This window comes from Babylonia areolata, chromosome 23 (genome assembly GCF_041734735.1).
Source record: "Babylonia areolata isolate BAREFJ2019XMU chromosome 23, ASM4173473v1, whole genome shotgun sequence".
NCBI lineage: Eukaryota > Metazoa > Mollusca > Gastropoda > Neogastropoda > Buccinidae > Babylonia > Babylonia areolata.
In genome coordinates, this window is record NC_134898.1 from 4,975,806 (window position 1) to 4,990,996 (window position 15,191).

Consider the following 15,191-nt stretch of genomic DNA (forward strand, 5'->3'; position numbering starts at 1 on the left):
TGCCTAAAAATAGGTGGGGATTCCCCCATGATGGATACGAAATATTTGTATTTGTATTTGTGTTTCTTTTTATCACAACATATTTCTCTGTGTGAAATTCGGGCTGCTCTCCCCAGGGAGAGTGCGTCGCTACACTACAGCGCCACCCATTTTTTTGTATTTTTTCCTGCGTGCAGTTTTGTTTGTTTTTCCGGCGGCTGAGCCGTGATTCAAACCAGCACACTCAGATTTTCTCGCTTCCTAGGCGGATGCGTTACCTCTAGGCCATCACTCCACATATGGCCTATCCCATCACTGAAAGTTAAGAGCAGCAGGTTCAAAGATAACCAACCCATGATCGGGTCACTGGACAATGGTGCTCTTTCCCCCCCCCCCCCCCCCCCCCCCCCCACCCCCCCCCTAAAATTATGTCTAATCTAACACACTTATTGTGACCCACTGTTACAGACTCCAGCATGGGTAAGGGTCCTGTTCTCTGTGGAGAAAAAAAAACAAAAGTAGCTGTGGCTAATGCAGAACTGCAGATCTGATAAAACCTCACACTCATCATATTTAGTTCACATCTCACATCATATCACTTTACAGCTTATGCTCACAGATATAATATTAACCATGGCTTAGACTCACAGATCTAATGACAGCTCAGACTCACAGATTTTATGACACCTCAGACTCAGACTTGATGACACCTCAGACTCCAAGATCTAATGACCTCACAGACTCACAGATTAATGACAGCTGAGACACACACTTAAGGACAGCTCAGACCACAGACTTAAGGACAGTTCAGACTCACAGACTTAAGGACAGCTCAGACTCACAGACTTAAGGACAGCTCAGACTCACAGATTCAACGGCAGCTCACACTCACAGATTTAATAATAGCTTCCTCAGGTTCAGCAAAGCTGGATTCTCGCTGGGTCACCGTCACCATCTCAAGGCCAAGCTTCACAACAGAGTTACGAAGTCGACAGATGTCGTAGATCCCTTCAAATGGGGCCCTGGATAAATAAAACAAAAAACACAACAATTAAAAAAATGCAAAGTCACCCCGTAATCAGCAACTGAACCAGTGAAGCCAGTTTACATTACTATTAATCCTGTGTTTAACAGCTTTCAAACTGTTGTTTTTTCATGAAGGTGTCATTGCAGGGAGGAGAGACAAATGCCTATCAAGGATCCATTTAACAGGAAATTCTTTTTCCTAAAATTACGTTTAATCTTACAAGTGGCATGCTTTCCATGGCCCACAAATGCAGACTCCGGAAAGGGGTCTGGTTTCCTGTCCTTTCCAAACTACATGTTTTTTTGGTTTTTTTTATTGATGTGGATACTTATATAGTGCCTATCCTCGGTCAGAGACCAAGCTCTAAGCGCTTTACATACACGGGAACATTTGCACCACAGGCTGCCTACCTGGGTAGAGCCGACTGATGGCTGCCATTGGGCGCTCATCATTCGTTTCCTGAGTCATTCAATCAGATTTCAGACGCACACACATACACACTCAGACAGACATGTAACATTTTACGTGTATGACCGTTTTTTGTTTTGTTTTTATTTACCCCGCCATGTAGGCAGCCATACTCCGTTTTCGGGGGTGTGCATGCTGGGTATATTCTTGTTTCCATAACCCACTGAACGCTGACATGGATTACAGGATCTTTAACATGCGTATTTGATCTTCAGCGTGCGCATACACACGAAGGGGGTTCAGGCACTAGCAGGTCTGCACATATGTTGACCTGGGAGATCGGAAAAATCTCCACCCTTTACCCACCAGGTGCACCGAGATTCGAACCCAGGACCCTCAAATTGAAAGTCCAGCGCTTTAAAATCGAAAGTCACAGCTGTCAGCAGCCCCCCTTCGTGAATCACTTTCCTTATGTTTACGGGAGCAGCGTCCTCTTTTCTGGCAGCCATCTTGGTTTCCTGACCCGTCCTACATTTAACAACTGAGTTTTTTTTCACATTTCTTATTTTCTGCCCTTTCACTGTCTCCCTGTTTTTGCAGGTGACCATGTTTTCAAACGGGTCAGGAAACCAAGATGGCTGCCAGAACAGAGGACGCTGCCTCCATAAACATAAGGAAAGTGATTCACGAAGGTGGGTGCAGCGTATATGGATTTGTCCAAACGCAGTGACGCCTCCTTGAGCTACTCAAACTCAAACTCAAACATGACACAAGATTATCTCATCAACTGGGCAATCAACCCCAAAGTATGCCCCATGTCAAGCCAATGATGATGCAGTATATACACTGAGGAAACCAGCCATACCCCTATCACGCGAATGATACAGTATATATATACATACACTGAGAAACCAGTCATACCCATCAAGCCAACGATGATACAGTATATACACTGAGAAAACAGCCATACCTATCAATCCAATGATGACACAATATATATATATACACATACACTGAGGAAACAGCCATACCTATCAAGCTAATGATGATACTATACACTGAGGAAACAGCCAAACCTATCAAGCCAATGATGATACTATACACTGAGAAAACAGCCATACCTATCAAGCTAATGATACTATACACTGAGAAAACAGCCATACCTATCAAGCCAATTACGATACAGTTCATACACTGAATAAACCAGCCATACCTATCAAGCCAATGATGATACATTATACACACTGAGGAAACCAGCCATACCTATCAAGCCAATGATGATACATTATACACACTGAGGAAACCAGCTATACCTATCAAGCCAATGATGATACATTACACACACTGAGGAAACCAGCCATACCTATCAAGCCAATGATGATACATTATACACACTGAGGAAACCAGCCATACCTGTCAAGCCGATGATGATACATTATACACACTGAGGAAACCAGCCATACCTATCAAGCCAATGATGATACATTATACACACTGAGGAAACCAGCCATACCTATCAAGCCAATGATGATACATTATACACACTGAGGAAACCAGCCATACCTATCAAGCCAATTATGATACAGTTCATACACTGAGGAAACCAGCCATACCTATCAAGCCAATGATGATACATTATACACACTGAGGAAACCAGCTATACCTGTCAAGCCAATGATGATACATTACACACATTGAGGAAACCAGCTATACCTGTCAAGCCAATGATGATACATTACACACATTGAGGAAACCAGCTATACCTGTCAAGCCAAGAGACCAGATTCTTCAGGGTGGCCAACATGTCAGCCATGTAGGACAGCACCGTGATGCTCAGGCGTTTCCGCGGCATGTCGTGGCTCTGCATGTTGGCACAGTTCGGGTCGTTCTCGCCCTGTCGACTCTGCAGTTCCGCCACCACGTTCCGCGCCTTGCATCCCAGCTGCAGCGCCATGGACTGAAGGTTTTCTGTCTCCAAGGTGTAGCGCTGAAAAAGAGGCCCATCAGAATATCAAGGTTTTCGGTCTCCAAGGTACAGTGCTGAAAAAAAAAACCTATCAGAATATGAAGATTTTCTGTTTCCAAGGTATAGTGCTGAGAGACCCATCAGAATTTGAAGGTTTTCTGTCTCCAAGGTATAGCACTGAAAAAGAGACAATCAGAATAAAATCATGAATACTGGTAACTACTGTGTAAATGCACAATGTCTAGTATATATGCATGCCCCCCACTTTAAAAATACCCACCCTCCATTCTGAAAACAGACAGACAGACAGAGACAGAGAGAGACACAGAGACAAGAACAGAGAGAGAGAGAGGGAGAGAGAGACAGAAAGAGAGAGACAAAGACAAAGACAGAGACAGAAAAAGATCAAGGCAGACAGAGAGAGGACAAAAATGATCATAAACTCTAAATAATTCAATTTCCTTTTTTGACTCACTTGTGTAAACAAAGTGAGTCTATGTTTTAACCCGGTGTTCAGTTGTCTGTGTGTGTGTGTGTGTCCATGTGTCTGTGTGTCCGTGGTAAACTTTAACATTGACATTTTCTCTGCAAATACTTTGTCAGTTGACACCAAATTAGGCATAAAAATAGGAAAAATCCAGTTCTTTCCAGTCATCTTGTTTAAAACAATATTGCACCTCTGGGAAGGGCACAAAAATATTTTTTTTAAATGAAGCCTAATTATATGCAAACTGCATTTACTGTTATATTTATATTTTTTGTATTCTCTAAACTTGGCACTTTGATCTGATATTCTGACCCAACAACCAGAGCAGTCATTACTATCATTTTTTGTTCAAACAGGAACTTCTTTTGCTAAGCATGGAAGTTTTATTTATTTTGCAAACGTTTTGGTGCAGATAGTAAAAAAGGGAAATTACTCTGTAATTAATGCTAGGGGACTTAATTTATCACAAGTGAGTCTTGAAGGCCTTGCCTCTCTTGTTTTATGTTGCTTTACAAAGGCACGGTACTTCTGTTCTTCTGTTACTTTCAAGGCCTGACTAAGTGCGTTAGGTTACGCTGCTGGTCAGGCATCTGCCTAGCAGATGTGGTGTAGCATACATGGATTTGTCCGGATGCAGTGACGCCTCCTTAAGAAACTGAAACTGAAAGTGAAAGCCCCAGACCCACCAGAGAGCGCAGCAAGGCAGCAGCCTCCAGAACCAGTTCCTGGTGACCCAGCTTTCTGATTCCCATCATCATCATCATCATCATCATTATCATCATCACCACCATCACTATCATCATCATCATCACCACCCACCATCATCACGATCATCAACACAATCATCATCATCATCACCATCATCATCATCACCATCACCATCATTCACCACCGTCACCATCATCATCATCATCATCACCATCATTTACCACGATCATCATCACCACCATCACCATTATCATCATCATCATCACCACCATCACCATCATCATCATCATCATCATCACCACCATCACCATCATCATCATCATTATGATCATCATCATCACCACCATAACCATCATCATCATCATCATCACCACCATCATCAACATCACCACCATCACCATCAACATCACCATCATCATCATCACCATCATCATCATCATCATCACCACCATGATCATCATCATTATCATCATCATCATCACCACCATAACCATCATCATCATCATCACCACCATCATCACCACCATCATCATCATCATTATCATCATCATCACCACCATCATCACCATCAACATCATCAGTATCATCTTCATCATCATCATCATCATCATCACCACCACCACCACCACCACCACCATCATCATCACCACCATCATCATCACCACCATCACCATCATCATCATCATCATCATCATCACCATCATCATCATCATCTCATCACATCATTCACCACCACCACCATCATCATCATCACCACCACCATCATCATCACCATCACCATCATTATCATCATCATCTCATCAGATCATTCGCCACCACCATCATCATCATCATCATCATCAACACCTCCATCATCAACACCATCATCTTCATCACCACCAACACGATCATTATCATCTTTATCGTCTTCATCATCATCACCACCATCATCATCATCATCACCACCACCATCACCATCATCATCACCACCATAATCATCATCACCACCATCAACATCATCATCATCACCATCATCATCATCATCATCATCTCATCACATCATTCACCACCACCATCATCATCATCATCATCATCCTCATCATCACCACCACCATCATCATCATCATCACCACCACCATCATCATCATCAACACCATCACCACCATCATCACATCACATCATATCACCATCATCATCATCATTATCATCACCATCACCACTATCATCACCATCACCATCATCATCACCACCATCATTATCATTCACCACCATCACCATCATCACCATCATTCACCACCACCACCACCATCATTCACCACCATCACCATCATCATCATTCACCACCACCACCACCATCATCACCATCATTCACCACTATCACCATCATCATTCACCACCATCACCATCTTCATCACCATCATCACCACCATCATCATTCACCACCACCATCATCATCATCATCACTACCACCATCATCATCACCATCATCATCACAATCACCCCAGACCCACCAGAGATCGCAGCAGGTCCACAGCCTCCAGCACCAGTTCCTGGTGCCCCAGCTTGCTGATGCCGATCTTCTCCAGGTCGTAGTGGTTCAGCATCAGTAGTCGCTTCCCGTCCACCCCCTCCTGTTCAAACAGCTCCACATACTGCGCCACAGACTCGTCCAAACCTGTGGGGAAACAAATCAAATGCATTGGTTTTTTTTTATCAAAATAAAATTATATATCTAAGGTTTGGGGTTTTTTCTTCTTCTTTCTGTCCTTGATATGCACCTCACTTTCTGTTTCTTCTCCTTCTTCTTCTTCTTCTGCATTCACTCGTATGCACACAAGTGGGCTTTTACGTGTATGACCGTTTTTAACCCCGCCATGTAGGCAGCCATACTCCGCTTTCAGGGGTGTGCATGCTGGGTATGTTCTTGTTTCCATAACCCACCAAACGCTGACATGGATTACAAGATCTTTAACGTGCGTATTTGATCTTCTGCTTGCATATACACGCAAAGGGGGTTCAGGCACTAGCAGGTCTGCATATATGTTGACCTGGGAGATCGTAAAAATCTCCACCCTTTACCCACCAGATGCCGTCACCGTAATTCAAACCCTGGACCCTCAGATTGACAGTCCAACGCTTTAACCACTTGGCTATTGCGCCCGTCACTTTCTGTTTCATATCAGGTTTTAAGAACAAGTACAAGTAAAAGGAAAAGAACAAAGGAGAACAAAAATAATATACAAGGAGAACAACAAAAAGAATCTTGAACACTATTAACAAAAACAAAAAAAAAAACAAGAACACTAGGAACAAGAAGAAGCACAAGAAAAATCTTGTGCAGAGACAAATCAAGTACTTTTAGTTTTACACCAGTCATTCACAAGCTTGCCTTACTAAAGATTAAGTCTCAGAGGGATGAAATACAAAACTTACACATCCAAATCTTATGGAAATTGAGAGAAACTGCAGATGGCAAAAAGGGAGGGGAGAGGGAGCTTTTTGGAAAGAGGTAGGTTTTAAAGCCAGACTTCAAAGATCCAGGCCTTTGAGAACAAATGCCTGAGGAAGCTCCTTCAAATTCCCTGGATCGAGCACAGGACCAATGAACATGTACGGAGCAGAACTGAGAACCTTGCTGGACCTCAGGAACCTCTCCTTTCAACTGTGAAGAGACGCAAGCTGATATGGTTTGGACACAACACTCGACACACCAGCTTGTCCAAAACAATCATGCAAGGCACCATCGAGGGCGGGAGAAGAAGAGGAAGACAGCGGAAGAACTGGCATGAGAACATCAAACAATGGACCGGACTCCACACACGTGAGCTGCTGCCGGCGGCTGCCGACAGAGACAGATGGAGAAGGGAGGTTGCGTCTGCGGTCCTCAGGCTTCCCCCAACGACTAGTTATGGGCCTGAGGTGTGTGTGTGTGAGGTGTTCACAGGGCTGCTTCTTCTTCTTTGATGGCTGTGACTCCCACGTTCACTCACATGAGTCATGACTATGTACATGAGTGGGATTTTATAAATGTGTCACACTATGGCTGTTTTTACTGCCACCTTCTACGCAGCCATACTCCATTTTCGGAGGGGTATTTCACAGAGCTGAGTGCTGAGATTTGACAAAGCAAAGGAGGGGGAGCTCATTCTGTTAGGTTCCGTTTCAGTTTCAGTTTCTCAAGGAGGCGTCACTGCATTTGGACAAATCCATATATATATATATATATATATATATATATATATATATATGCTACACCACATCTGCAAGGCAGATGCTTGACCAGCAGCATAACCCAATGCGCTTAGTCACAAAGCTTAGGTTCAGGAAGAGAAAAAGCAGTGGCTGACTGTGGAGTCTTTGGATCTTGGAACACGGAAACAGAGTGGATCTAAAGCTGGTCAGTTTCAGTTTCAGTTTCAGTAGCTCAAGGAGGCGTCACTGCATTCGGACAAATCCATATACGCTACACCACATCTGCCAAGCAGATGCCTGACCAGCAGCATAACCCAACACGCTTAGTCAGGCCTTGAGAAAAAAAAAAGGTGAATAAATAATAGATGAGGTGCATAAATAAATAAATAATAATTATAATATAAAAAAAAGGTAGTACTAGTAGTAATATTAATAATAATAATAATAAATAAATAAATAAGGCAACAATGATGATAAATAAGCAAATAAATGTAAAACATGAAGACACACATTCACACATACACCCACACGTGCATAACAGATATGCACCAAACATGCAGTTTCACAGATATGAAAGCACAGTCAAATACACATAAACATACATGAGCCCCAACACACACACACACAAATACTACACACATTACCCTGCACCTCCTCTACCCCCCTCCTCCACACACTCATTTCTAGGCTATGTATCGCAGCTTCCACAGCACACACACACACACACACACATGAAAAGCTGGTCACAGACAGTGAGATGGAGTTCAGAAGTGAAGGCAGACAAAGAGATAGGAAGGGACACATGTGTTTCTGAATAACAGAATAAATGCTGTCAGTGAGCCAATGGAGGGATTGCAACAGAGAAGTAATATGCTGAGATCTTTTCTGAGAGTTTGGTATGCATCCACTAAAGGGACTGAATGGATAAAGCAAGTAAACCAGAGAAGAGATAGCTAAAGTAGCTGAAGTCAAAGAGAATGAGAAAAGTGATGAGCTTTGATGTTGCATCGGTAGACAGGGTTTTTTCCCCCAAAATAGTGCTGATGCGCTGTAATTGACAGTAGCATGATTGACAGGGTTGACATAAATTCTTGCAAGGACACTGTGTTGTCATGGACAACACCAAGGTTCTTGACTGAGCTGGAAAGTGGAATGAATGTACAGCCAAGTCTGACTGAGTCAAAAGAGATAGTTTGTTTGGTTCCTAAGACCATTGCTTCGGTTTTTTAGCTCTGATTTGTATTCATTTATGAATGTCCATGAAGCAGTTGAAATATGTAAGCACACACATCATTTGCTTCTGTTGAAAATTAATGTACTGTATAAAACCTGATAATTCACTTTCTGCACAATATTAGATTACTTACACATATATGTACCGCACAAACATGTGCACAATATGTCAATACAGTATATAATATACAAACTGACAGAGTACTGCTACTATAACTAGTACTACATAAATTACAGACAAATCTATGCTTCCACTGATTTAATACAAAACACACATATGTACTATAACACGTTCATATATTTCTATCATATGTTTTAAATCATTCATATCTTATGAATACACACATGCCCATATATATATATATATATCTTATGTTTATTTTTCTTATGAATACACACATACGCACAATCATACACACATTGCCCCCACACACATGCACACACAAACACACACACACACACACACACACATACATTCACACACACATAGTGACATACACATATGCATGCACACACCACACATAAACAAACACACACACATATATATATATACACAGAAATAAATGTGATGCGCATGTTGCAAAATCAAAATAAATTAAATCAACATTAAGAATATCTTTTGAATTGAACTTTCAAAAATTTAAACATTAACGGTTACTGCTCTAGTCTAAATGGTAATGTGTACGTGTGTATATATATATATGTGTGTGTACACCTCTGTGTGTGTGTGTGTGTGTGTGTGTGTGTGTGCATGTGTGTGTGTGTGCATGTGTTTGTGTGTGTATTTGTGTGTGTATTTGTGTTTATATGTGTGTGTGTGTATGCATGTGCATGCATACATGCATGTGCACGCACGTGTGTGTGTTTGTGTGTGTCTGTGTTTGTGTGTGACAGGGTGTGTGTGGGAGAAGACGAAGAGACAGGGGTAGGGTATGGGGATCAACCTGTTTTTAAAAATAAAAACTAACTATGCATCATAATACTTTGAAGAGCTGACAAATATCATGTCTGCACGCTCATTCAGTATAGTTGGCATGGGCAGATATTATTTGGTCAGATTTCTGACGGGCGCAATAGCCAAGCAGTTAAAGCATTGGACTTTCAATCTGAGGATCCCGGGTTTGAATTTCAGTAATCGTGCCTGATGGGTACAGGGTAGAGATTTTTCTGATCTCCTAAGTCAGCATACTCATATGTGCAGACCTGCTTGTGCCTGAACCCCTTTCTTGTTGTATATACATGCACGCCGAATATCAAATATGAACATTAAAGATCCTGACATCCATGGCAGTATTCGGTGGGTTATGGAAACATGAACATACCCAGCATGTACACCCCCCGAAAACGGAGTATGGCTGCGCACATAGCAGGGTAAAAACGGTCGTACACGTAAAACTACACGCCCACTTTACAAGTGAACTGAACTTGGGAGTTGCAGCCCATGAACGAAGAAGAAAAAGAAGAAGAAGAAGAAAGAAAAAAGGTCAGACTGGTTATTTGTTTTTGTTTTACTTTTACTTTTTGTTGAGTAAACTTCTAACACATGACTTGATCCGTTCTTTTTTCTTCTCTTATTCTTTTTTTTTTTTTTTTTTTTTTTTTTTTACCCATGGATCTGCAACAATGACTCGAACTTGATGCCTAATGGAAGCAGAAAAGAGCACACAAATACAACAGGACGTTGGATGCAGCGAAGATTTCTGGCAGCAGAAAAGACATGTCGGGTTATCTTCCCGTAACGTCCCAAACACAACTAAGAGAGGGGGGGGAAAAACAACAGAAGAGCCAGTGTTATGAATACAGCAACGAAGCTGCGACGTAATCATCGTAACAGATAAACACCATCATGGTCACAGTATACATGAAATTACTTACCTCGCAGCCACTGAGCTACTTCTTGGGGAGACCAATTCTCGAACTGAATGAACTGCAGTTGGGCCTGATGTGACGCCATTGTCTACCACCAAACTTCAACTCTGCCAATACACCTACGGGTTAGGATTCACAATATCAACACAGTGTTGTAAATTCGTCACGGCTTTGGATTATAAGTCTACATACTCCGTAATGTAACACGAATTTGAAGACAGTAACACATGTCACGTGAATATTTCGCACCAAACTCAAACTTTTCTCATCACACCACAAAAAGCTTCTGCTCCCTGGCCATACTCCACAACTACGCCCAGACTCATTCAAGGTCAGCAACCCAACAGGAAATGTTTCCTGAATACGACGGTAATTTATTGGGGGGAAAGAAAGAAACCATGATGATGTCATTGCAGTCATTTCCAATGATTCTAATCACCCACACAAACTGATAAGTTAGTGAAAGATAAGGTAGTGAAAAAGAAAATCAATTTGAAATAACTAGACAAAACAACAGTGTATTGAAATCTCACACTGTAATCTTCCCCGGAATCTTTATTGTCATCAGTCACAAATAAAAGAGAGATAGTAAGTTACGATATGGCTTCTTAATTCTTCTTCTTTCTTTCTTTTTCGTTCGTTGGCTGTGTCTCCCACATTCACTCGTATATATGCAACTGAGCATCTATATATTTTGCACCGGCTGATGTCTGTCTGCGGCCGCCGGGGTGTATGTTTGTCAGTATTATGAGCGGAATAGTCATACTGTGTAACACCGACCATGATATCTCCGGCGTCACCACGGTGCCGGGTTCAAATCCGGCGAGTCACTGACCCCGCCATCCTAATCCCCTCGCAGGCCGCTCCGTGTATGTGAGGACAGCACCAGTGACAAAATTTAATCGTAATAAATGACTTTCTGAAATCAGTAGTGCTGGTCACATTTCTCAGTTTTAATATTTTGTTTTCCAAGCGTTTCAGTGGCTAATTTGACAGTCTTTTTTTTGTGTGTGTTGTTGTTGTTGTTATTGTTTTGTTGTTGTTTTTGTTCGTGTGTGTTTGTGTGTGTGTGTGTGCCGCCGTGTGTGTGTGTGTGTGTGTGTGTGTGTGTGTGCCGACGGTGTGTGTGTGTGTGTGTACCGTCAGTGTGTGTGTGTGTGTGTGTGTGTGAGAGAGAGAGAGAGAGAGAGAGAGAGAGTGAGTGTGTGTGTCAGTGTGTTCCCCCTGTTATGATACTGAATCAACCCGAAGGGCACTGTAGAAGGAGAACGGAAACGCGGCGGGCGACAACACGGTCTGCCGGACAACATCAAGGACTGGAAGGGGAGGACCTCAGTTCTAGAACCCCTCTTCAGTGACAGCCCGGGCAACAGAATAGCGTGGGTGAGGTGATCTGTCTCCGTTCAGCCCTCGTGTCCTCCTGACGACTCCGGTGTTGAGGAACAATGATCGATGATCACTGATGAATGAATGAATGATATGGATACTTATATAGCGACTATTCTCGGTCGGAAATAAGCTCTAAGCGTTTTACAAACAGTCATTTGCACAAGTGCCGCCTACCTATAGGTAAAGCCGACTAACGGCTGCCACTGGGCACTCAACATTCGTTTCCTGTGTTATTCAATCAAGATTTCAGGGACACACACACACTCAGGCACTGAGACATGTAATATTTACGTCAGTGTATGACCATTCTGTTTATTTACCCCGCCATGCAGGCAGCCATAATCTGTTTGCGGGGGTGTGCCGCCGGCGTGCTGGGTACTGTGTTCTTGTTTCCACAACTCACCCGGCGAACGCGGCTGACATGGATTATATTATCTTTAACGTGTGTATTTGATCTGTGTGCGTATACACACGAAAGGGGGTTCGGGCACTAGCATGGTGATTTTATGGACAGCTAAACGTTTCAGAATAGCCTTAAAAGAATTCAAAATACAATACATGAAACAAATACGATCATGGGGCTAATTATGGGCATCAGGTGCCCACTGAGAAACAATGTCAAATGCCATCATGTTGGAAAGAACAAACCAGATTCCAACAGTAAGCAAAACCAGGAAACTGTATTGGATTGGTCATACCAGGTGAAAATTTAGAAGTAACATCACCAGAAAAGCACCGGAGTGGAATCCTCAAATGGGCAAAACCAAGAGAGACATGAAAAGATGCAAACAGGATGACATGAAGGCAGGTGGATAGAAAAGGCTTAACTGTCTGGAACTGAGCCTGTTGGAGGGATGTGGTTGTGGCCCATTGCTCCTAAAGGAGTCTGCAAGAATAAGTCAAGTCAGGTATCCCCCAAAGTTCATACTAGGGACCCATGCAGACCCTTAAAATTTCCGCTGTGCCGGCATTACATAACGAATCGCCAACACGGCTCTCCTCGATCCACTGTTCGACTGTTTGCTGATGACACCATCTGCCACAGAACGAGATGTCAACATGGCAACGAAACACTGCCGACAACTGGTTTCTTCTACTAAGGCAGGAAACGGACAACAACAACAACATTTTAATAAAATTAAAAAAAAAGTGGTGTGTGTCGGGGGGAAGGGGAGGGGGGGGGGTCACATAGCAAGGAAGATGGAAGATCGTGTGTTCCATTCCTTTAAAATTTCGGTTCCACACATGAACCCTGGACTACATCTATACTCTGCTCGACAAAATTCAGTGCGAGTCTGAAGCCATTTATTTATGATTATACTGATTTAAATCAGTGTCACCAATTAGTTTATCACAAAGGACCTGAACATGGATGGGATATGCAGTACCGTGCATAAAATGAAAACAGCATCCAGGATTTTTTCTAAGTTAACAAAGCCAACAGTAAATGTAACTGGCTTTATCAGACGCGGGGGTTGCGGAGACGGAACGTTTAGACCGCTGGCATGGATTCTCGGGCGCTTGAGTTTCCTGAGTTCGATCCTCCTTCTCCGCGGAGCACCTGGTGGGTTAAAGGTGGAAACTTTTCCGCCGGATCTGAAACACCGAGACCTACTCAGTAATGCCTGAATCACCATCGTAGTGTGTACACGCATGTGGAAGATCAAATACTGTACGCACGTGAAATATCATGTATTCCATTAGTATCAGCGTCCCGGTGGGTCATGGAAACAAGACGAACATAATTATCCGACCAACACGCACATCCCAGCAAACGGAATAAATCACTGCGTATTGTACATCAAGGGGTAAAAAACAAAATGCTCATGCATATAAAAAGGTCACATATATATATATATCTATATATATATATATATTTGTGTGTGTGTGTGTGAAACCTGATTGAATGACACAGGAAATGAATGATTAGCGTCCAACCCCCACCCCCAGCCCCCCGGGCCCCACCTCCCATGCGTGCACACTCCGTCTTCACTGCCGGCTCATCTACACAATTAACACGATACTAGAATCTACACAACACGATACTAGATAATAATGGCAGAAGCAAGATGGTTAGAACAGTTAGCAGAAATAAGCGCATTTCATTAAAATATAACAGTGCACAATTGATAGGGATACACAGCAATAATGGGAGACTGTGAGTACTATGGCGAAGGAAGCGTATATGATTATGGGGTTTAAGATCGAGAGTACTGGTACCCCCAACAAGTCAGACGCCGGGAAAGAAAAGGCTCGCCTGGAGATGTCACTTCTACAAGTTCCACCATGGTCTCATCTCCATCATTTCAGTCTGCCTACCAAGACCATCAGACAGCAGGCTGAGCTCACTGATCGACTGATCCCTGCCTGCAGGATGCAGTACTACAGACAGATGTCTTTCTTCCCCCGCACCATCCCGGAATGGAACACACTGCCCCAGGAGGTTGTTACAGCCGAGTTGCTGGACTGTTTCAAGTTCAGACTGGCCTCCTGCCTGTGACACAACAGAGTAGACTTAACCCCCCCCCCCCCCCCCCCCCCCCAACACTCTGTATAGTCCTCCCCCTCCCCTACCTGCCAGCAAGACCACCACCCCCACCCCCATCTTTTTTTTCTTTTCTTCTTTTTCCCCCATGGGTAGTAGTGTCGTAAAAGGCCAGGGCTGCACAGGTCGGGTGTATTCCTGGTGACCGCTGCAGTAGCCGGATTGCGGGCCGCCGGCCTAGCTGGACGAGATGCTGGAGAAGACTGAAGAAGAAGAAGAAGAAGAAGAAGAAGAAGAGAGAGAGAGAGAGAGAGAGAGAGAGAGAGAGAGAAGGGTTGGGCAAAATAAGAAAACAACAAACATGAGAAAGAGACATGGCACGGGCAGTTGATTGTTGATTCACGTCCTACAGCCGAAGCCATATGGGACATTAATTGTGACTGTAATGTGAAGACATATTGGGCACGGA

At 43.1% G+C, this 15,191-nt stretch overlaps 1 protein-coding gene across 1 annotated transcript in view; it reads right to left on the minus strand.

The window, feature by feature from the left end:
- The window catches only part of LOC143297590 (uncharacterized), a 91,285-nt gene extending 80,164 nt beyond the window's left edge, over positions 1-11,121 (minus strand). The window contains exons 1-4 of the mRNA XM_076609996.1: positions 10,855-11,121; positions 6,066-6,229; positions 3,178-3,401; positions 872-1,001 (exon numbers count right to left, since the gene is read on the minus strand). Coding sequence (XP_076466111.1) covers positions 872-1,001; positions 3,178-3,401; positions 6,066-6,229; positions 10,855-10,933 — 597 coding nt within the window. The 5' untranslated portion in view covers positions 10,934-11,121. The remainder of the gene's footprint in view (positions 1-871; positions 1,002-3,177; positions 3,402-6,065; positions 6,230-10,854) is intronic.
- Positions 11,122-15,191: the final 4,070 nt, after the last annotated feature.